Source organism: Lepisosteus oculatus, chromosome 9 (genome assembly GCF_040954835.1).
Source record: "Lepisosteus oculatus isolate fLepOcu1 chromosome 9, fLepOcu1.hap2, whole genome shotgun sequence".
Lineage (NCBI taxonomy): Eukaryota > Metazoa > Chordata > Actinopteri > Semionotiformes > Lepisosteidae > Lepisosteus > Lepisosteus oculatus.
Window position 1 is genome coordinate 19966932 of NC_090704.1, and position 24177 is coordinate 19991108.

The 24177-nt window shown below is 39.6% G+C and overlaps 1 protein-coding gene across 1 annotated transcript; it reads right to left on the bottom strand.

Annotated features, from left to right (window-relative positions):
* Nucleotides 1-348: 348 nt before the first annotated feature.
* stil (STIL centriolar assembly protein) lies at nucleotides 349-24151 on the bottom strand. Its single transcript, XM_006634991.3, has 17 exons — nucleotides 23897-24151; nucleotides 22706-22800; nucleotides 22267-22374; nucleotides 21219-21331; nucleotides 20445-20632; nucleotides 18014-18261; nucleotides 17103-17186; nucleotides 16297-16383; nucleotides 14076-14223; nucleotides 11830-11939; nucleotides 10758-10872; nucleotides 9163-10221; nucleotides 7060-7228; nucleotides 6025-6217; nucleotides 4942-5116; nucleotides 3512-3798; nucleotides 349-2889 (listed from the first exon to the last, which is right to left on the bottom strand). The coding sequence occupies exons 2-17, from the start codon at nucleotides 22789-22791 to the stop codon at nucleotides 2136-2138; spliced, it is 3924 nt and encodes a 1307-aa protein (XP_006635054.3). The 5' UTR covers nucleotides 22792-22800; nucleotides 23897-24151; the 3' UTR covers nucleotides 349-2135.
* Between the last annotated feature and the right edge of the window lie 26 nt (nucleotides 24152-24177).

Sequence of the window (24177 nt, forward strand, 5' to 3'; positions counted from 1 at the left end):
ACCTCTTTCCACTCAATGTTTTATTTTACATTTATTGTCCTGAAGATTTTAAACTTCAGTTAAAAAGGCCCTATACACCAAAATATATTTTAGTACATAGCTGGAGTTTATTTTGGTTTAATTGACAAAGACAGCTTTGGATACAATTTAAAATGAAAAGCAAAGACATTTCTAATATTTGTTTTTAATTTGGGTAAATAGCTGCTTGCACACAGGAAAAATCACTGGTATCAAACTATCATGTCTGCTCCATATATTGTGCAACTTGTGTCTGTAAATAACTTTAAACTTGGTCTGGCACTAAGTTACACTAGAACAGATAGTTAAATGAATCAAACAAATTGTAGATAAATCAAACAAGTCTTTATTAAAAAAAGTACAAAAACAAATTATATACAATTTGTAACAAAAAGCATCGCAGGTGACTTTAAATTCATTCCTGAAATATTAAATAATTATATATAGAAAATAACACTGATTTTGGTCACAGCACCTTGATTGAGAGGAAAGACTGGAACAGGGGTAGGAAAAGACTGGAATTATTGCACCATCCATCTCTGAGTGCTTTCAACCAACCTAACATTATGTACTATCTCAAGGCCAGCTATCTTCTTAAAGGTACCATAACAATGCATATGCAAGCATCTATTGCATTATGAAAACAATGTTCCACCGGAGGAATATTGCAGTAATCTGTAAAATTAACAGTTCCTTAAAACAAGATAGCTATGTCTGTGTGATCTGTAAGAACAATACTCCAGAGCTACATATTCTACTGCTGGACGTAAAATCTAATCCTGTTAAGATGTCCACCTACTGGAGTGTGTCAAATGATGCATCCATCTTTTTTCCAACTACATTCCTGCATCAGAACAGTTAGCATCAACAATTACTTTGAAAGCTAAAAGGAGGTAGTTTTCAGAAAGTACAGAGCAGAGATTGCTACTCTTTGTCTTGGCAATGCCTGTTACCCCTACATTTTGTTCCAGCTGAGATCTCAAGTGCTCAAATTAATCCTTATTTGAAACAATTTGCTAATTTGCCTTTATGCCCCACTCAAACTACAAGCTATAAAAGGTCAGGTAAAATAAAGTTGTAGTTTTAAGAACAATGACACGAGTTCAAGCAAATCATCAATTTAGCATTCAATGTATTACAGCTCAGCTAGAATGAACTCCAGTGGTGGAATATCCAAGGACAGTGGTGTTTCATTCGTCTTTTGTTCTACAAAAGGCAGCAGGTAGGATGGAACAGCATACAGGGAGTCTGGCTCACACTGCTCCAGAGGACAGAAGAAACACGCAAGACTCACAAACACCCAAATAAACAAGACCCTGAACGCCAACACACACAATAGAATTTTGAAGACATTTGAATTTGAACAGGCATTATAAAACTTGTGAAAGCTCACATGATATATTCCACTTCCTGAAATTTAAGAGCATAGATTCACACAAAACTTTTGCATAAGTTAGAAACGGATATCTTAAGTGAACTCAGCAGATATACCATTTGCAAATAGATTAAATGGCACATTTATAAACAGTGAAGGTCAAACATCTATTGTACAGAGATGCTGCAACGACATGAATTTCCTAAGGAGCACATAAAATGTTTACATTAATTAACTGGCAATTTAATGGGAACACCAAAGTCCTGTTTTTTAAATCCAGGATATCAAGTTGAAATTAAAATCATGAGCACTTACAACCTGGACATACAGGCTGATAATTTTATGTGTTGGTACTTGCATCAAAAGGTATTATCACATTTTTGTTGGTACATTGACTGAGGTACTTCGTTTTAAAAAAATATTAAAGTACTGTAAGGCCACACCAGAAAGCTGAAGCAAGAATGAACAAATCTGCTCAAACATGAAACTCAAAACCCTTCTAGTCTCAAACTGTCAAAAAGAACTGATGGAGATGACACTTTCTTTTTCTAGGATATGTAAGCTACATCCCAATGAAAACAGTAATCCAATTTCATTGTGCAAAAAGTCTCAGAAATGAGGACCATGAGTTGTACAGAATACTATGTGAAGACAACTGTAAACACCATTTGCATTAGTTGTAAACAGCTGCATATTTTAATTTTTATAGATCAAAGTTAATTTTTTCTAACCGATTTGTCTTTCAGAAGAGTTTGGGGAGCTGCCGTAATCTGTTCATATCCAAGAAGTTCCCCACAGATTCCTGTGTGTTGTGTCCAATAAGTTCAGTTGAAGTTGGTTGCAGTTTCTCAGGGAAGAGCTGAACACCATTCTCCTCAGAGTTCCTGGAGCACTGGGTAACCAAGAGGTTCATTTTAGGTCGGAGGTCCCTTAGCAACTGGCTCTGAGAGTCGTGGTTTGGAGGCTTGGGGGACGAAGCATCATTGGTAATGTCCTTCAAAGCAGGTCCCCCTTTTCCTCCCCATCCACAGTATGATCCTGAGGTACTGATCTGGTGCTGTGTGTCAGTCCTGCTCTCCAGATTCTCACTTCTGAAGCCCAGCTGTCCTGTCATAGGCTGAGTCTCCAGCAGGACAGACTTCCCATCCTCCTCCTCTTCACTACTGTCATCTGCCTCAATCAGTCCATACCTCTTCATATACTTCCTCGTGGCAAAGGACATATTGCTGGGTGACATCACACTTAGCCCCAACATGCTCCTCTCCATGGGGCCAGGCGGAAGAAGTGCACTGGTTGTGACGGGATCCCTGGAAGTTGCCTTCCGCCTCTCTGAGAGCTGGGACAGCTGGGAGTCACTTAGGTATTTCAGAGCAATGGCATTGGCCTCCAGGCTCAAGTCTGCACCACTGGAACCAAAGTCACTAGCTCCCACATTTCCAAAGGACATGTAGCTGAGTCTGGGGATGACTGCCCCAGCGTTAATACAGGCTAATGTGCTGAGAAATCAAGAGAAGGACAAGTCAAAGGATCTGGATTTTGCTACAATAAATGCCAGTGCTAAACACAATAAGTATTAAGACATGGAGACCTTTTCCTGACTCGTGCGTTTAGTAAACACTCTTAACCTCAAGGAATGGTTAGATCAAAACTACTAAACAGGTCACAGACCTCCACAATCCTCTATAGCCAATAATCAAATAAACAAGCTGATGCTGATAAAGAGCTACTATTTTTGTTGACACTCATCATAAACAAAACATCTTCATACTCTTACACTTATTATGTGCATTTACACAGACTGGTGTTCATGCAGAGCACTGAAATACATCCCTCTTACAGTCAAAAGGTCTGCTGGGACATACTTGAAAGTAAACAGTTTTGTTAATCTATTTTTCTGCTTCCATTTCCTGACTGGGTCTGAAGCACAAAAACAACAATTCTTTACATAAGACATATAAAATATGGCACAGAGTTCAATACAAATTGAATACAAAATGAATAAAGAATACAAATGCAAATTGACTTATGTGCTGAAAGACTAAGGAAGAGCAGCATGCAGCAGCTGTGAAAGCCAAGTGACATGACATATTAGAGAGAATGCAGATCAAAGAAGATTACCTGGCTCTCTCCACGTTGGTCTTGGTCACCTTGCCTCGGACAGAGTCCAGATCTACCGTCACCCCAAACTGCTGAAGCTGTCTGAGAGTTGCACTAAGGATGTGATCCTGGTCAGAAGCCTGCCTGGTCCCAGAAGTGTTCTTCTTGCTGTTTTTCTGAGGTAGAGGAGAGCACTGTGGGGGATGTCTCTCTGGGGAAATTCCCGGTGTCTGCTGGAGGTTCCCCCATTTATCCTGCTCCTCCTCTTCCTCACAGATGGAGGTCTGAAGGCGGCTGTTCACCTGGCCCTTGGTAAAGAACAGGAGGACATTACCAGGAGGAATGACACTGCCCATTGCTTACATTTTTAGCATCTCAAGGCTGATATACTGTAACTTGTAGTTTATCTTATACAGATCATACATCAAGGGAAAGCAGATCAGCAGACCTGAGAAAGAAAACTTTTTTTACTGGATGAAAATGCCTACACTAAAAAGGTTCAGTTCTTTTAGCCTGTAAGTCTTCTACAGAGAGGATTACAAGAGGACTTGATACAAGTATTCAAAACCCTCAAAGGCAGCAACAACAAAGTAAACCCAGCAAATCTCTTTCAAATCTGAGGCACAAGTGTGAACTACATGGAAATGCATTTAAAACCAAGAACAAGTGGCACTTTTTTATCCAAAGGGCTGTGGGAGAATGGAATAAACAAGTCTCCCATGTTATTAAATACCCCTTTTCAAGAAACAGCTGGATGAGATCCCTGAAACAACCAAGCAGGTTAGATGGACTGAACAGCCTCTACCATATTTTCTTAAACATTTATGGCATGCCTAAAACATGAAGTGTCTGATTTCCTGAAGCCTGTCTACTTCTGTGATATATAGTCACTTTTGTGGACACTTATTGAATATCAAGTTGACCTCACATAATACACGTCTGAATAGCAGGAGTAGAGATTTACAGATCTGCAGTGGACAGGCACCAAAATGCTTTAACATTTATGGAGTCTCTTTTGCACCACAATCTACAATAATTATAAAAGAACAAGTAATAGGTTTATTCCATGCTGAAAAAAAGAAGAAAGAGAACACAACGTTTCAACCGTAGAGCCTTCTTCACAATAATTATAAAAGGCTACTCCTACACAAAATCATTTCTGTATCAATATTTCTTTAGAACCTTAAAAGTAGCAAAAACAAATCTAGCAAATAAGGTTTGGATGAAACCAGATAATCAATTACTGCTACTGTGAAGGTCTATATGATGTACACAAAACATTTGTAATTCAGACATACTTTTGTATGTTTTTCAATATGTAGTTAAATACAAAAACTACATACTACAAACACAGTCCTCTCATGGACTTTTTAGGGCCTCAGGACAATTTTCATCAGCACAACTATTGCAACATTCAAGCTTTTCTTGCTAGATGTAAAAAAAGGGTTTACCAGCAAGTCTTTATAAAACTTCTGTTCATCCTGCAGCTGGCAGTTGTCTTCAGGAGGACTTTCCTGAAGGAGTTTGCTGGCCCCCTCTGCTGGCTGAGACTGGAAACTCACGCTGGCACACTCAGTCAGCACTGAGTTTTGAAATAATGCCAGGGGTCCAACACCACATGGAGAGCTGCACAACAGTGTGAAGCACAACCTTTGAAAATCTCTCAACCCTAGTGCGTGTTTAACTCACCTCAGTCTTGGGCCACTTTGAATCACTTTTTTAAAGGGGATCTGTAGTCCCAGCTTTTCAGACCAGTTATTAAATCTCAGTAACAAAAGAAATTCAATAATAGGATAACAACTTTTTACAAATTTAAAATTAAGCAACAAAACTGTGAACTTTTTGAAAGTACTGTAAGTCGCCATGTTGTCACAAATCCCTGGCTGGAGAGTTTGTGCGGATTGGAATGTGATGCGGCCCTTTCCTGCTCACTATAATGTCTAATGTAATGCAATGTACAAGCTATTAAGTACAGGTTACATAGCAGACATTTCACTTCAGAAATTTTTCAACTTGACATGCATGCAAAGTTAACAAGTAGCATTTGTCAGCAAAACTGTCTCAAAGTCAAGACCAATATTAGATCAAAAGAGATGTGTTCACAAGCCTGCTTGTTTACGATGTAATAAGACTGCTTCACGTCGACAGAAGTTTGGTCTGAATCGCACAATATGACACTGCACATACCGGCGTGTAACTTTAGTCTATTTTTTAATGTAAGTTGGAGGTTTAACAAGTTAATGTGTGCACTTTACTTTTATTGTGCTTTGAAATGCACTCATAAATGCTGATAATTTCTAACCCGAAATATAAAAAGTGTTGCAGTTTCCCTTTAAACAGTGTCATGACTAATCTTAATTACAGAATCACTGGAAAGGTTTGAATGCATTCATTTTAGACTAAGACCTGACTGAAAATTTGTTTTCAATCTGGAGATATATGAGAGACACACTGATCCCTCAATGGGTACTGCAAGCTTCTGAAAACCATACAGAACTTCCAGAAGCTAGAAATCTACAGAACAAGAGACCCACCCCTGTATTTTCGACTCCAGAGCCTCCTCCTGCACTGCAGTCTCTGAAAAGCTGGGGTTGTTCACAGCGTTAGGTGGAAAAGCTTCACTGCCCCTTTCCCCGGACACTGAGAGGGCTGCTTTGTCAGGGGCCTGCCACTCGGACTGCTGCTCCTCCTGTTGCTCTGCAGTCGGGCTCCAGAACAAACTGGCACCTGAAATGGCAAGGCAGGGCTTCTGGAATACTGCATGAACGCACCAGGCTGACGAAGCTCAGGTCACAGATCACATTTAACTCCCTTCACAAAAAAAAACTAGCAGCTGTTGTTTAATGTAGAACAGGGGGTTAGTAAAAAACTATATATATATAAAATGTAAAACAAAATACGAGGGAGTTAAAACCAACTAACAGGAGACCCAGGTCACTGGAGGCAATTACCATCTCACCACTACAGGCAATTCAGGGATATTTTAGGGCTGTCATGATCGGTCGAATGGAAAAGAATGGAATCGTCTTGAATGGAAAAGATTACAAGGGGACCCAACACCCTCACCCAACACTCAAAAATCCTCAAAGACAAAGAAAGTCAGAATGAACAGTGAAGTTCAAGTGGAAACTACGTGGAGAGGCATTTAAAACCAAGAACAGGAGTGATTCTTTATATAGAGTTGCGGGAGAAAGACACAAGCCATGTGGTTGATGTTGATATCCTGGTTTCTTTCAAAAAAGACAGCTAGAAAAGATGTATTAACTACTAACTACTAAATGGGCTAGATGGACAGGATGGCTGTCTTTTGTTTGTGACCAACCTTATTATCTCCTATTCACTTCTGCAATATTATTGCTTTTTACATAGCTAAAAATGCTCAACTGAGAAGAATGAATGAATGGGGTACCTTTATGTAATTACACTGGATTCAAATAGTGTTAACAATAACCATCTTTACCAAAACAGTAAACAAAAACCTTTTCTGGAAACAGCTCCATTTAGCAGCTATTAATTTCTGTCTGCATTTAAACTGCTCCGAAGACTTCAGGTCAGGGACTATCTGGTACCTGTGCTCACAGCGATGCTGACACTCTTTCTCATCTGCACCCCAGGGGCTGTTTGGGTTTCAGTGGCCAAAAACTGCAGCTGCGTCTCTGCCTGCTCCGGAGGTGTGCGCCTGCAGGGCACAGTGGAAGAGCCAGATGGACTGTTCTGAGCCTCTAGCAGCCTCTGAATCTGAGATGAAGAGAAAATACACTGAATACAAAGGCCAACTGCCACTGTTGGATAACAGAATAAAGAATGTCTTTACAATCTTTGAAATTAAATAGACAAGAAAGAAATGTGAAAGTTTCAGCCATTTATGATAGAAAACTATCATGCCTATCCCACCTTCACTTGATAAAAGTTACAAATAATACAGAAGGGTACAACAGACAAATATGTTCAAGCTCAACATATTCAATGCCTACAGAAATCAATATAATATTTGTTACCTTGTGCAATGAATAAGTCACCCTAGGTTACTAACAGCATTCTATGCTGCACAAATAAACCTCTGGGGGCTGTTTCACAAAGAGAGATTACTCTACTCTACTGGATAACTTTTGAAGACAGTTCAACAATGTGGGAGTGGGAGGAGCCACAGCGACACCGGTGTGATGTTAGCAAACAGAAAAAAAAAGGAAAATAGACAACTTGCACAGCAGTGTCTGGCATGGACTGTCACTATTTAGCAGGGTACAGCCAGGGAAAAGAAAAGGCACCATTTGGAACAGCAGCACCCAGGCTTGACTATCCCTATTTATTGGGGTCCAGCCTGGGGAAAAAGAAAGACAGCTTGGGACAGCAGCATCCAGACTGAACCCTGTTAGGGAAAATCCAATCTGGAAGACAAGGAACGCGTGACCAAAACAAAAAAACTCAACCTGCCCCGATGGAGATACACAGCAGGACAAGGGAAAAGAAAAAAATAAAATCAAGGAAAAATGCGGCCTAAATGTTCACGTCATAACAATTGAGTGATGTTAGTTCATCCATTTTCTAACCACTTTATACGGGATCACAGGGGAGCCAAAGCCTATCCTGGCAAGCAATGGGCACAAGGCAGGGTACACCCTGGTTGGTAAGCCACTCCATTGTAGGGCACATAGACACACACTCATACCAGGGCTATTTTCCCAGAAGCCAATTAACCTACAAGTATATCTCTGAACTGTGAGAGAAAACCAGAGCACCCAGAGGAAACCCACATGAACATGAGGAGAATATATGAACTGCAGATAACACCACAGGTCTGTGAGGCAGCAATGCAAACCACTGTGATGTTGCTAGTCTTAAACCTTTATTTAAAGTGTGTAAATTTAAGATTAAACTAATTAATAACAACAACAACAACAATAATAGCTTACACTTATATAGCGCGTTTCTGGACACTCCACTCAAAGCGCTTTACAGGTTATGGGGACTCCCCTCCACCACCACCAATGTGCAGCATCCACCTGGATGATGGCCAGAACGCTCACCACACATCAGCTATCAGTGGGGAGGAGAGCAGAGTAATGAAGCCAATTCATAGATGGGGATTATTAGGAGGCCATGATTGGTAAAGACCAATGGGAAATTTGGCAAGGACACCGGGGTAACACCGCTACTCTTGTCGAGAAACACCCTGGGATTTTTAATGACCACAGAGAATCAGGACCTCGGTTTTACGTCTCATCCGAAGGACGGTGCCTGTTTACAGTATTTATTAAGACTTCCTATAACAACAAGGTTATAAATGTTATAGATGTTGGCATAAACTTTATACCCATAGCAGTCAGTTTTCATAGTAGTCAGCATTCAAGTTTGGATTAAAAATATTCACTTTCAAAAAAGTCAAATCACTTGTAAATCAAACACTGAAAGATAGTGAATACCTCTGCAAAACACATGGAAGTTTTTTATGAGCAACTTGTTTATAATTCTGGAGGCTGAAAACAAAAATTGTATTTCATCAAGTATTAATTCAACATCCAGTCAATAGGGGATTTCAGGATGAGAGCTGAAACACCATATGGCAAAGGCTGGGAAAGGCAGGTGTTTGCATCAGAATATACAATTGTTTTAAGTACTATAAAAAAAGAAAGCACACTGATGCCTATATCACATTCTTAGGCAATACTGACCTGTGCCTGTAGTAACTTTAGCTGCCGATCCTGCTCCAGAAGGATTTTGTAGGCATCAGCAGGTAACAGTCCCACAGCACTGTCCTCAGCAGGGTAGGAGGGCAGCAGAGCCACACAGCTTTGCTGTCGTAGGCAGCACTGTCCTTTACATGGACTGGCTGTCTGAGTAGATGGCAACACAGGAACACTGGCATCCCGTACTGGAGAACACTTTCCATGCGACAGGTGGTCAGTGGGACTGCTCGTCACACAGATGAGCCCGCAATGGCCACAGGATTGGCAGCCATTGCCTTGTGGGAAGGAAGAGATACCACAGTCGCGAGGGGACACATCAGAGGGGCAGCAGGTGCCCGGACTACCAGGTGCAGCACTGGACATGCCCTGCCAGGCATTTGAGTGACAACAGGTTATGTGACCATGCGGATGATGACAACTGCAGGTGCTAGCAGTGTTTGGACCAGAAAATGGGAAGCTGGCTGAGCGGAGTGGGGTTTGGCTGGGGAAGTTAGTACTGTGCGTCCCACCACGGTAGCTAAGGGTACAGGAGGGAGAGGGTGGTCTTTGGGGACCGGGCTGTCCCACTCTGCCTACAGGTGAAGGGCCCTTCATGGTGGAAACTGGAGAGCGTGCCTTGGGCTGGTGAACAGAAGTGTTAGGCGATGGTCCACTCTTGGGAGTAGAGGCTGAGGAAGATGAGGATGCAGAAGACAATGATGAAGCTGAAGATTTTGAGCTCTTTCGAGTTGGGGGGCTGTCTTTCCAGGCCACAGATGGGTTTTGTGCAGGGCTCAATCGCCCTTTGCAACCCTTGGACGGGAGAATCATGGGGGTGACCAGCCTACTGACAGGAGCAGGACTTGTGTTGGATCCCTGACTGGACAGTTTTGCAGCAGGGTGAACACTCTGGAGTGGTGGAAGTGCACCACCTTTCACCAGATGGTGGAGATCTGAATTTGGAGTTTTAGCTGTAGAAGCCTCTGGCATAACCTTCTTAGCGTCAGTAAAATTACCATCTAATACAAGGGAGAGCTCCGGCACTGATGGGTGAATCCGATGCAGCTGTCAAAAACATTCTGAATTAATTCCAGATCACAATGAACTTAACCATTCAACAGAATACAGTTTGATGCAGCAAACTAAATTTGAATAACAAGGCTTATGAACAGTAAAAAGGGAAGTACGCTTCTTCAGCTAATTTTTATAAATACTTTTCCCCCAACATTACTGCAGTGCTACTCTGCAGAGTGATGTACTCTACCAGTAACTACATATCATCTAAAAAGAACATTCATAAACATCAGTTTTAAGTATTTAGTTAAATGATAAACATTCATCCATCTTTGGTTTGATTTTGAACTGGCTTCTAAAATGCTTAAAGAAAAATGTTAAAAATGTTAAGCTAAATGGAGAGATCAACTATTCATCCCTATCAAATCTTACTTAACTATGTGATCTGAACAATATAGACCACAGGTCTAGCTGTGTTTACTAGGCAGATCAAATCAACAGAAGTACAGAGGACATCGGAGCATGTCCTGCATCTCAGAGAGGCAAGTGTTTGTCCTGGAGGTATTTTGGAAACATTCTCTCCTCACCTGCTGGCTGACAGGATGGGGGCTGGGCGAGGGTCTGGGAGACAGATCTTCATCCTCCACCCCAGAGTCATGGTCACTGGTAGAAAGCTTCATCTTCGGAGAACTTGTACTGGAGCTAACAGAGGAGCACATGGAGGCCAGGGAAGTGTTACAGTCTCAACTGAGACAATTAACTTCTCTTTATAGTTATGGTAGAATTATTGAATCCCCCTGTGACAGTGTGCTTGTTATTTTTTTCTTTCTGAATGTGAAATACTCTAATTCTTCCCCCTACCCTTCTGGTATGTTTGAGAGAGTGTATGTGATACGAATGAAGTGTGAATGATACTTACCCTTTTTGTTGTTTCCCTAAAAGCACTGCAGTGTTTTCCCCATTTGGAGTATTGTATTGTTTTATGTTGATCAAAATGGCCACCAGTAACCTTTCCTGTTTGTAGTATCACACAAATGATCTTAAAGGGAAAGGTTACTGGTGAGCCATCTATAAATAACCGATGTAAGGTTAGGTGTTTTGTTTAAGCGAATATATCACGGTTGCACGACTCTGTTAAAATGTATAAAGTTTTTTTTGGATGGTTAAATACTTTATTTTGAGCAAACTGCCCATCTCTGTTAAGAAAATGGGAGCGAGCCCCTTTAAGAGGATGGTCCTTAGAAGAGGAAGGGCTATAAAAGGGACTGGGAGTGCTCAGTATGGAAGAGGGTCACTTGGAGGAAAGGTGTGGAGAGTACTCCTGTGGGTTTTTTTTGGTTATCCCTATTTTGATGGCAATAAATCCAGTTTTGGTTGCATTTGAAGACAGCTTTGTGGGAGTTTGTTTTCTTTTAAGCCAAACCTGGTCATTTGGCCGGTGACACACCCTAAATCAGGAGATAGCACTTAATATCTGCCCATCTGGTTACTGTAATAGGTCAAAAGGCTGCAAACAAGGTACAGTTCCATTCCTAAATGTTTTCACTCCACTTCAGACCTGTTGCCATTTAAAGTCATGGTTAGAGAATGCTTCTATGGAAGGTCCATCATGGTCAAACTGCAATACCGTGAACTAGCTTCACAGCCAACCCACCCTACCTGGGAAAAGAAACCTGAGATGCCACCTCCTTAAAGAATTCTCTCTCTTTGTTCTGGCTCTCAGCACTAAGCTCAAACTGTAATGGGCGTCCCTCAGATGGCTCCACATCCTTTAAAGAGAGAGAAGAAAGAAAGCATCACAAATGAAGGCCAGGGGTGTGTGCTTCTTTACATATAAAACATAAAAACACAACTACAGCCATTATTCAACATGTCAGATCCACTACAAAACGCAGCTTTTGATTTTGCATTTGTCATTACTGGCCAATATTGCATTACACATTACTGAACACAGTTAGTAAAATAAATGAAAGGCAGAACTGAAAAAGTATATTGGGGAAAAACTTTTCAACGTTTAGACAATGAAAAGTAAATGGCTAAATAAATGTTCAACCAAGTTGTTTATTAAAGACCTAGTCAATTGCAATGAACAGATTTAATACAGAGCAGCATAGCATATCATGAGGACTACCTACTACGGTACTATCTCAGGATCATCCTCAGCTCTGTGTTCAATTGCAATGGAAAAACCTGTGAAATAAAGCAGGAGACCAGCTGATCCCATTCTGGTGTGGTGCTAAGGATTAGGCATATTTGTGCTACCAAGGAAGTACTAAATGGAGCTCTCATTTAGAATATTTGAATTATTTGGACCAGTAACTAAATGTTAACATTACAATATACTCTGCAGTCTGTGTATATACACTGCAGAATGCTCCTAATAATCTAATGTTTTTTTTAAAAAAAGATGTATTTGAAAATTCTCCAGATATATAAACTAACTATATGATATTCTAATCAACTTCCACAAAAAGAGTACAGCTGCTATGGTCATGAATTTGGTTCACGGTGGTTTTAATTTTCAGTGATAAATGATTTAGACATACTAATGCATAAGAGAAGAACAAATTACCAATGTGTTATGAGTTGCGTCACATGAATATAGCCGTACTAAAGGAATATTAAGCTACTGGCACCTCAACTGCAATCATGGACCCCTCACTCCCATTTTTTTTTACCTTTTTCTTCGTTGTGGTGGCAATACCACGAATGTACAGAGAGTACCTCTTACTGTGCTGTTCACAAAGTTGAAAGGCTTGGCATCCCTACACACATCATACAGAGTTGTTATATAACAGTCACAAAAAAGCAAGAACCCACAATGAAAGAGCCTTTCATCTCTGAAAGAGAATTTTCAAAAAGCATTTTGGTTTGCTCTCATTTGGTCCATGTGCCAGTCCAGTAACAGCAAGCAGCATCATTGTCATGTGCAGTCCTCCACAACCTTGCTGTGGACTGGGATGAACTACTTGTTCCATCTCGAAAACATAAGCTATTTCGAATCTTATTATTGGCCAACAGGAAAGAAAAGGGACAGCATTCTGGTCATAAAAATATTTCTGAGAAGACCCCAATATGGGTGTTTTCTCTAATATGTTCTTCCATTTTTGCCCACCGTACCCCCATTCCTTAATTTTCCTTGTATCCTCTAAGAACCACTAGTATGGAATCACAATAAATAGAAAAGATTCAAGTGACACTCAAGAGTGAACACACTCAAGAGTAACAATAAGCTGCGAACACCAACAAACCTTTCCCATGTAATTCCAGTGTTCCATTTAGTACTATAGAATAAATAAAAAAAAAATTAAGAAGGCAGTATCCATTGCTTCAAGTTTGTTGCAATCAGAGTTGGACACCGATTTCAGTAGTAAAGTTTGTTGCAGCTTGTATTTACCTACAGTACTACCTTAGTACAGAGATGTGTATTCACCACAGAATCATCCCTAGTTAGTACACTGCATTCAGTTAATTGCAATTAAGTAAAAAAAATAAAAAAAAATATTGCTGCTCTGGAATCCATTCTTTATGCATCTCATTTATTTCTGAAATTAAAGGAATGACCAGAGATCCTTAAGTAAATTAGCTACCTTCTTTGGGTGCTAGAACATGGCTGGAATTCTCTCTAACTTGCAAACCTTTATCTTCTAATTGTTTTCAGTTTAAAGCCATAATATAATTCACCTGAGCAAAATGTTTTGCATTGCAGAACTCATAACCAGTTCATTATTGCATTGAGGGAGTGAGAAAACTATATTTATATAACTGTATAATATAACGGTCAACACAAACCCCTGAAGTGTAGCAAAATAACTGTAAGGAAGGAAAGGAATGCAGACAAGGAGAGAACAGAAGAGGTTTTGCCTAAAGAATAAGATTAGTTGTTAGTAAACCGAGGAGCATACCTTGTAAAGGTTGACAAACTCTGTGCTTTTGAGCAGCTGGAAGTTCAGCTCCTTCTGGCCATTGTACTGGTGGCACTGGTAGAACTCTGGGTACCGGTGAGTCGATGTATATAGAACCACCAGAAAGCCTCCCCCCTCAGACATCACTCTGTAACAGAGTAATAGTGGCCTTAATGCCTCACTGGACTGAATGGCTAAAACAATATACCTGAAACAAATATAGGGATCCCTTGCCAACTGTGGAGCTAATGTTCTTGAAAACCATGCAGCTGGTTAATATATGGCCTTTTGGAAAACAGAGATTGGAGGAACCACAGCTTTCATAGCCCCACTATTAGAAATCAATAGTGGTATTTGTATTCTACACACAACAAAAATATTTTGTACATCCCAAATACCCTGCTAACAAAATAATTCTGTAACAATACCACAGGCAATACTGTTCTAACGGTGGACTAACATTAACTTCCCAACTGAAGCATAAGGTTTCACATAATGATATCAACCACTTATTTCCTAAGGACATGACACTTCTTCACCTGTTCACCAGTTTTCAACCACAAAGCAAGTTAAAACATAAAGGCCATGTTCATGGGCAGAGTTATTGTCTTAAGAGGTGAATAAACAGCAACTGGACAACATCCAATGGGTAGGATGCACACAGACTGTTCACTCAACATGGATGCATATGAATTAAAATTACAAACAGATACACAAAACTCCATATCATGCTTGATGAAGCAATATACAGGAAGATTTAACAGTAGGTAAAGCTATAGTTAGCAAAAGATCCCTGTACTTTAAAAATTTGAATTATTTTTTGTTTCTTAAAATAATTTTAAAGGGAGAAATGCACAGCTGAGAGAAATTAAAACACAAATTGTGTTTGGCCTAATTTTCTTATCTCTAAGATGTTGTCCAGATTAAATTCCAAAAACAGTATAAGAGAATCATTGTTGTTGACCCTAAAAAAAATTAAATTTCTCATAAGAAACAAACCACACTAAAGCCAAGCAAAGAGTATATACTTTGTGTTGACATCCCTGCATTGGCTTCCAGCAAGATATGCAGAATAAAATACACATTTTAAAATCCTGTAACTTACATAAGCATAGAATGGCACTAAATAGAACAGTACCAGAACAGTTATCAGATACCTATAGATTAGGTTATCCCAGACTGTCACTCAAAAGAAACAAGAACATAAAACTCTTCTTTACATAAAAAGCTGGGAGTATCTAAGACAAGGCTCCCTCTATGTAGTTCACATACTGTAGCTATTAAAATAGCCAACGATGAATCAGATTACCTCACTTTATTTGCAGTCTCTTACATTCTTACATTTTGCTAAACTCAGAAGCACAGCTCTGAGATCTGTTTGAGATGCAAGCCACATCATGCGTGTAGTTAGAGATACAGTGAATTTCTTGATACTGAAACATGTGACTGCTGAATGCAAATGAAAACCAATCAAGCAATTAATATGATTGCTTGAAATCAGGACGGCCTAAAGAACTTGTGATGGCATGCACCATGCTACAAGTAATGGAGGTCAGATGAAGAACGTTAATATCCAATTTAACACTTCCTACATCTTAACTGGTATTTAATAACATACAATATACAAGAAACCCTGTAAGGTATACAGTCTCAGTTATAGAAAGTAATAACATGGTTCAATGCAATGAAATTCATTAGTGATTTTGAGTTACAATCTTGAGAAGAGTGTTTTTCTCACCAGTGATTACTAACATTTTACTACAATAGCCACATTAAGCATTTTCTACATGAAATAGGAAGCACATTAATAAGGATATCTGCAGTAAGGATAAGCATAATAAACTCAGAAATAGCACATAATTGTAGTATATTGCAGAGGTGTTAGTCCAAGTACATTTAAAGTTCTCCAAGCAGACAATTTGTCCCCCTATTTTACTATATTAATTTAAGCTATTTATGTTAAGCGTATTAGGTTATCCAGATAAATTTATTCTGATCTGTATCTGAGATTAACAAAAGATAGTAAAATGTCAGCATTCGTTCTTGTACTAATTTTGTGTTTAAGCCGGTATTATAAACAAACTTTGATAACTGTCTGCAACTGGTTCAGTTTTCATCTTGACTATTTGAAGACTTGCCAGAGAATGCAGAATGTTTTACTTTTCACAGGGGAACTAAGCCCTTAACAGAAGCCACTTTCTTGATACTGCAGTCTGCTCACCTGTCATGCAGTGAGGAACTGAAGAGGTATCTCAGGCAACACACCCAGACCTGGGGACTCTGAACGTTTGTCACTCCACTCAACCATCTACATAAAAACACATGGCACAGACTCACTTTCTCATACCAACAACTCTACCTAAAGCAATTAAAGAAAATGTAAAATTAAAGGAATTAAACCATGTAAATGGTGACTTGAACTTATCTGCAGCACAAACCAAAAAAGGTTTTGGAAGGTTTGTGAAAACGTAGACATTTAGACACCAACACTATTGTATTTTAAATGCAACAGTAAATTGTGAAAAATGTAGTAATCACCCCTTACTTACAGCTTTCAAATATTCAGATAACCGAAAATTATTTTTAAAGCAAACCACACACTGTTTGAAGTCAAGAACAAACAAGCAAAGATCTAACCAGGAAAGACCAGAGCTGGTCCTTGGAATCAGTCCTTTTATCAAAGCTGTTAGAAAATTGTCCATTACATAATCAAAAACATAGCAACATGTAGTTCAAAACTACATTTACTATACAAAGACTGTGTAACTGGCCTTACAGCTACTCCAAGTAAAGACGTTTAGTGCAGGACTGCATTGGGGTGTGAAAAGCAAAAGAAAAAAAGCAGAGGCTAAGAAATGTTGAGAAAAGATTTTGACTCTGGAGATTCTCAGGAGTGCACACAGATAAAACATTTTTCTTCTGTTTATTTCTAACTGTGAAATTAACCTCATTACCTACAGCAAAACAAGAACTGTAGGAAATGCTATAGCTTTATTATAAGTAGAAGTAGATCACAGGCACACTTACATGCCTACCAGCGGCAAAGTGTATGCTTTGGGATCAGACTCTAGTAACAGGAGCAGTTTACGTGTTTGGTCCATGGTCAGAAACCTGCAAACAAATTCAACAAGATAAAGTGACAACTTTGTTACTTCTACTTATGGATCAGAAATATTGTGTACAACATGTGGCAGGATTTACAGTAGGGAAACATAGACCTACATGAAAGGATAAAACTCTCTTTAAAGTCAACAGCAGAACATCAGTGAAAAAACAAGTCATTAAGTAATTCAAAGAACATTATGATGAATCTCTTAAATATATTAAATTCAACAAAAGCTTTAAAAGTGGAAGTACAGAACAGATTAATCATTAACTTCACCAAACTACAATATTTTTGAAGGCTATAACAAATGGATGTTCCAAAACCTCTCTAATGCCTCACTGCCATTAGCAAAATTCAGTTCTCACAGTTTTCACGGCTCACAGATTTCAGAGCTCCCAATTAAAATCACTGTAAGTGTACTGTCCCAATTAGCTACTCCTATTTTATTTGCTCCCACAAAGTTAAATGCAGCTGTACAATAATAAACAATCAAGAACATAGGACCCAAATTTGAAATAACAAATATGGAATACCATTGACTTAATTTATGAAACTGTCCTCAGTTTCCAGCATTAAGCTGATGTTTGCACACAAGTGTTTTAGTGGGTTCATGGACATGATGCTCTCTTGTACTGGCAGCTGGCACTCCTTGTGAAGAAAAAGGCTACATTGAGAGGAACAATTATCATTATTGGCTAAGAGGTATTACAGAAATTTTCTTGAACACACACCTACCATAATATTCTGTACTACGGATTCGTACCACTCACATTTGTTTAACATTGGAGTTCTCATTAAATGTGTAGAAAGAAAAATGGCAAAAGCATCTTACCCAAATTTGCAGGTGCTCTGAACCTGAGTGAGGCCCATGGGGCTGGTGAGATTCCTGGCCAGGGCTGTAGGAATAATTGGTACAGGTCTGATGGGAGTGGCGTCCAGAGTGTTAGCAACAGTGACCGCTGCCCAGTGAAGCCTGAAACACAGACTATCCATGTTCTCTGCACAAACCAGGTGCGCTCTCATTGTCAGGAGCTTGGAGGGGTCCAGGGGTTCTCTACTGCTGCACCAATGCTGAAGCATCTGTCATACAAGAGTAAACAAAAGTAAAACTAAGTATTACAGTCTATCAGTAATAAAGGTATCGAGTTACCTTATTTTCTGAGGCCCGATACAACATAACAGAAAACCAACAGACAAGCCAGAGAACAGAACACATTCAACACAGAACAATTACATTATAGACGGTTAGAGCATTCAGGTTTTGAATAACATAAAATGTTTATGCATCATTTTATAATTTCACATGGGGAAGATTATGAATATTTTTCCTCAGGCACCGAAATACTCCAACCACTCAGGTATGTACTTGGTGGAAGCAGATCTGGCAAAAGTCTCATCTGACTTAACATTCTCTGCCGTGTATCTCACTAGATATTAAGATGAGAACCTTTTAAACTAATGCTTCTTTCTTGTTCATAAAATACAGCTATTTGTTGGGAATGAAACAATGTATGAACACTGAATTACATCCCAGACACAGAACTATGCAGAATCACCGCTGGCTTCACAGTAACATCATTAACACCACTTTTCATTTTCCCTGGCTGTTCAATCTGGAAGGGAAATCTGATTTAGGTAGTGTCTGGGTTAAAACTTTGTTCAAAATTTGTTTCAGAAGCTCCTTGATCTTCATGGCTAATGTCATACAAGTTGTGGCTTAAAATTCAATATATAATTGAGAACACTTACAGATCCATTTACTGGAGTGAAGTTAATCCACTTCAGTTATACACAAAAAAAGAACCAATACATGTTTTCTTTCCAACTGTTCTTTTGCAGCTGAATTTATGGTTGCAATAGCAAAATGGTTGAATGCTTATTCAACTCAATCTTATTTTTATAAAAAACTAAATATACATGCTATCAGCATGTTTTTAAATTTATCACACAGAAGAGTCTTACAGAACATCCTGTGGGAAAGTGCAAACTTGGTAACAAAATGTGGAAAATTTGCAGGAGGGTGAATGTTTTGCAAGGCACTGTATAAACCAGTAAACTACAAGACAAATGAGTTAAACTAACTCAAAGTTAGAGATTAATGTCACCAGCAAACCGTGCGAAAGACGTGGCAAAACTCTCAGCAACTGTCATGCTTAAAAGCAGCTCTAGCCTTGAGGGTAATTAGCAAAGCTTTGATATTTCCCAGTTAAAAACAGAACTGTCAAAGGCAGATTTGGTTTAAGGGATGTCTTGTGGAAGAAAAACTCAGAAGTAATGTGCAACACTCCGAAATATCATTTACAAAATAAGAATAAAAGCTGTCACACTGATGCCTCCAGGATATATTTAGAAAGTATTATTAAAGTCTCAAATTACCACGGTTTTGTCATTGATATGATCTCTTTCATACTTGGAAATACAGGCTAATTTTGAACACTGGTTAATGTTATATTACCCATTAAAAAAATACCCAAGTATGGTGTTGTTGAGATTGCTAAAACAGTGTATAATAGCATATTCAAAACAGCCATATTTTAAGATAAAACAACCTACAATACAGGAGCTTTAATAATCAAAGTTTCTGAACCTCAAAAGCCCCCACTTGCATCAACCAGAATCATCACTCAGTCATCCCACCATCTGCTACTGACAGGCTGCTGTAACGGCCACAGAGGTAAGCAAACCTCCCACAGGTGTCCCTGGCATTGGGCACAAAAGACCTCACAACCAGGAGTGAAGCATCTAAGTGCAGAGGGCAGGGCTCACAGGTGTTCACTAATCCCAGGAGTAAACACTGGAGACTTTGTGCGAAGGCTCAAAGCATTTATTTGGAACTTTGTCACAAATCCCAAGCAGAAAAAAGTGAGCACTACTTCACACACTATTTTGTAGGGCCTGTCACTGCTACTTTATAACATTCAAATTGTCTCAAAGGGACATACTTAAACAGGGTAAAAAAGCTTTTTGGGGAATGATATAAAAAAAGATTTTGATTGAAGTATCCAAAGACCTGAAGGACAGGGGGTAACCATTAGCCCAATTTTAACCTCAACAATATGATAAACCTTGGAAGAAAGGAGGTGAATTTAATACTGAAACAGAATCTTGTTTGTTTTTTTAACTCATGGTGGTTCCAATAAATTAAATCATTAAAGATAAACCCAGAAATATTTCAAGTCAAAATGTAATAAGCAAGAAAGCAAGATGAATCAAACTCAAGAGCTCCTTCACACCTGTGAGCTCTTATAGGTTTTAGTAATCACCTTGAAAGCAATGTTGAAGTCTTCAGCAGAATGCACAACGGTGTCAGGCAAGGCTGGGCCCTGGGTACTGATTGTGCAGGGCACCACGAAATCACCAGGCAACAAAGCAGTGGGCACTTTCCCAGGTGAGCCCTGCAGCTGGCGGCCAGGGTCAAACCGGTCCAGGGTGAGTGTGATCCCTTCCTCATCTGAAATAGCACACAGAACTAACAAGCTCAAATATGCAGTGTTGGAAAAATCTAAAAAACAGTATTTTAGTTTTTACATTAAAAATTATAATATCTAGGAATATTATACAACTATAAAAAGGCAAAAGGCATTCTATGCAAAGCTTTTTTTTCTGTTTCATAGTCTACTGATTAACCACAATCCTAACCGTACGTTTTCTAACTCCATGCTTCTAACTCATTTACAAAACAGATCACGATGCTGAAACAAAAGGGAGAACTCTTGAGAAAAAATTGTGGCCTCTAACTTATGGAATATATTGCTTTCCAGTGAGAAAGTCCTGTGATCCAGGAGTCTACTTGATACACAGTATAACCACATGACAAGATATTCAATTCACATGCTTTTGTGAATGTAAACTTCATTTTCATTGCAAAGCCCTCACCCACATTCCATAAGAAAACAGAAGAAACCAAATACTATCAAATACTGAGCAGAACATGCCAGATAACGTAAGGAATGTGTCTGCAGACTGACATATGCATGTCCTCAAAAATTTTGTCTCCCACTAGCTTTACACCAAGGACACCTGCCTAAAGCCCTCACCATCATCGACCATCATGGAACCCAGAAGGAAGCAGAAGAAAGATCCATCACTCTGTCTAGCATGGCGATGGGCCAGCCGAAGTGCTTTCTCCACAACCAGCAGTCTTGGATTCCTGGATCACAACGATAGAGTCAATCAACTTGGACTTGATGAAACACCACAAGCAGTGAGCAGACCTAGCCTTTAAAGAATAAATAAAACTGACCTTTGGAAGATATAACTAATCTACTCACACAGCATATTATTACACCCTAATACTGTTAAACACAGTGCCACTGTGGCTAAGGATCTGCACCTGTGACTGGAAGGTTGCCAGCGGAGGAATCTTACTCGTTGGGCCCCTGAGCAACCCTTAACCCCAGCTGCTCCAGGGGCACCGTATAAATGGCTGACCCTGTGCTCTTACCCCAAGCTTCTCTCTCCCTGGCAGTGTGCCTGTGTGTCTCATGGAGAGCAAGCTGGGGTATGCGAAAAGACAAATTCCTAATGCAAGAAATTGTATATGGCTAATAAAGTGATCTAATCTAACTGTTTCTCACATAGTGTCTTGCTACAGAGAAGAGGTATCTTATAATGAGGATGCCCAGATCTTCCACAGTCCCTCCCCGAGGTCTAAAGGCATATCCATAAGCCAGGGGCATGAGCTTTTGCAGTAAGCACTTCAACACTTAACTCTGTGCATCACCAGGTCCTGGCCATTCATTTAGGGCAAGAGCAATGCTGCTGTTATTATTGGGAACAGTTAAATTAGGACAAAATAACATGATAAAAAAGATCCTGCAATACAAAGCACCTTCTGAAAAGACTAAGGACAGGACAGGTTAACAAGACAGATGCACATCAGCACAACATGTCCCAAACCCTAAAAGCATGGCAAGCTTTCCTTATACACATGCTTCTGAACAGCTCTGAAAAGCTATAGTGTTGCAAAAGAGTTCAAGGGGTGCACAGCTGATGATATGGTAAGTCACATTTACTATTTGACATATGCTCAACTACTTTTGCATTTTACACCTGACCTCAGGATGACAAGTGCAAATGGCACACCTGTAATAAGATAGGTGCAAACTGGTGACTTCTCCACACAGTGAAGGGTCCCAGAGAGCAGTTCTGGTTTTGGGAAAGCTGAATGGGTTCAGCATGTTCTCTGATGGCCTGGAAAGAGGAGAGAGGAAACAGTGTCAAAAGTGCCATTTATATTTTCCAACCACCACATCACACAAAGGCTTTCTAGGCACCATGGACTCAAAGGGGCAGTTGGCTTTTCAATAATGTTTTCTCCATTGCAAATCCTTCTAATAAATTAGTAGGATTTGAAAATAGGCTACATCTGAATAGAAATAACAAGCAGATCTTAAAGAAACGAAGTGCTGCAGACTGCCAGCCTTCTTTCATTTGTAACATTTACAGACAGCTAATGTGATTTTTTCATATCTCAGAAGAAAGTTCAATGATTATCCAACCAAACCTAGAATGACAAAATTACCTGGGAATCCTCTGCTGTTGTATTTTAGAGTATGCACCTTCCACAAAATGAAGAGGGGCATTCCTGAGATTCACCGGCATACTCATTGTCTGAAACTGAGCACAAGAGGAGTTTAGGGAGTGGTCTGCCACAGTCCAGTTTATTCACCTGGATCCACCTGAGAACTTGCCCACAGATCACCATTAAAACTGGCAATCCTCCTCTCATCCACGTTACTAGCGGTATTACTGATCATGGATGCTCATCGTATTGCATTTTCACAACCTGACAGTGTATTTGCTTCTCTATTTCTCTCCACATTTTGTACAGTTCACGGGAAAAAAATCTTAACACTTTTACTTTAGCCATTGACAAGTACCAAAATATTTCCAAAAAGTCATAATAATGAATATAAAACAGTTTGTACCAAGTAACAATAAGAAATGATATATACAATAGTAGGATTAGCTATCCTTGGAAAGTGAGAAGAGCTGCGGACAACCAAGTACTACAATAAAGATTTTTTATTTTTAACTTTCATTTGCGTGATTTGTCAATATATAATTAATTAAAAACTTACTAATCACACACATTGGTCTTAACCAGCAAGTTAAATGGCAAGTCCTGTTCTGGATAACCGGTGTCTGCAGGTTTTAATCGTCTCTTTAAAGCAGTAAAACGAAGTGATCAATGACTATGTTATACTGGTGCCATTAAGCTAGGATTCAATTGGTTTATATCGTTATTAGCCGAGGTGAAACGAGAAACTGCAGATAAACTCGCCCTCCAGGACCAGGATGGGACACCCCTGCCTGTAGCAATCCCACATTCGCAAGACCCTCCAGTCGAAAGACTAACCACTTTAAATCCAGACTTTGAAACTGTTGTGACTGACCGACTAGTCTTAGCCGTGAAAGCAGATGCCGTGCTGTTATGTTGTTCGTTCTGGTGCTTCGGGTATTTAGTAGCCGCAGTATTAATCTACAATAGTGTCTTCAATTAACGTTTACATCGGTTACAATACAGAAGATATTTCAGCCAGAAAATGAGTCAGTGTAACAGGCAACGTGCTTGCTTGTTAAATACGTGAACTTTAACACACTTACACGTTTACTTCATGAAAAATCTAAGCAAAACAGACGCCCACGGACTAACCATTTTCCATCGCTGACAAAAACTGCAGAGAAGTGAGACAGGTCTGAAAGCTCTTACCTGCTGCTTTTAAATTTTATGCATACCGCAGTCACCCCGGGTACTGTGCCTCCCAGCTGAAATTCGCCCCTCAACGAAATAAACGTTGCTGTCTCTCTGTGGCAAACAAAACAGTTTACCTGAGACTAAGTCACGGTTTTACTTTTCCCACCACTCATCCGTAAAAAGCGGTACTTGACGCGGCACCCTTTCGTTGTTTGTATTGTTTATTTCTCCTCTCATATGGGACACTCCCCAGGTCAAAACGCATAGATCCCGGAGGATTCTGGGTAAAAAAAGTT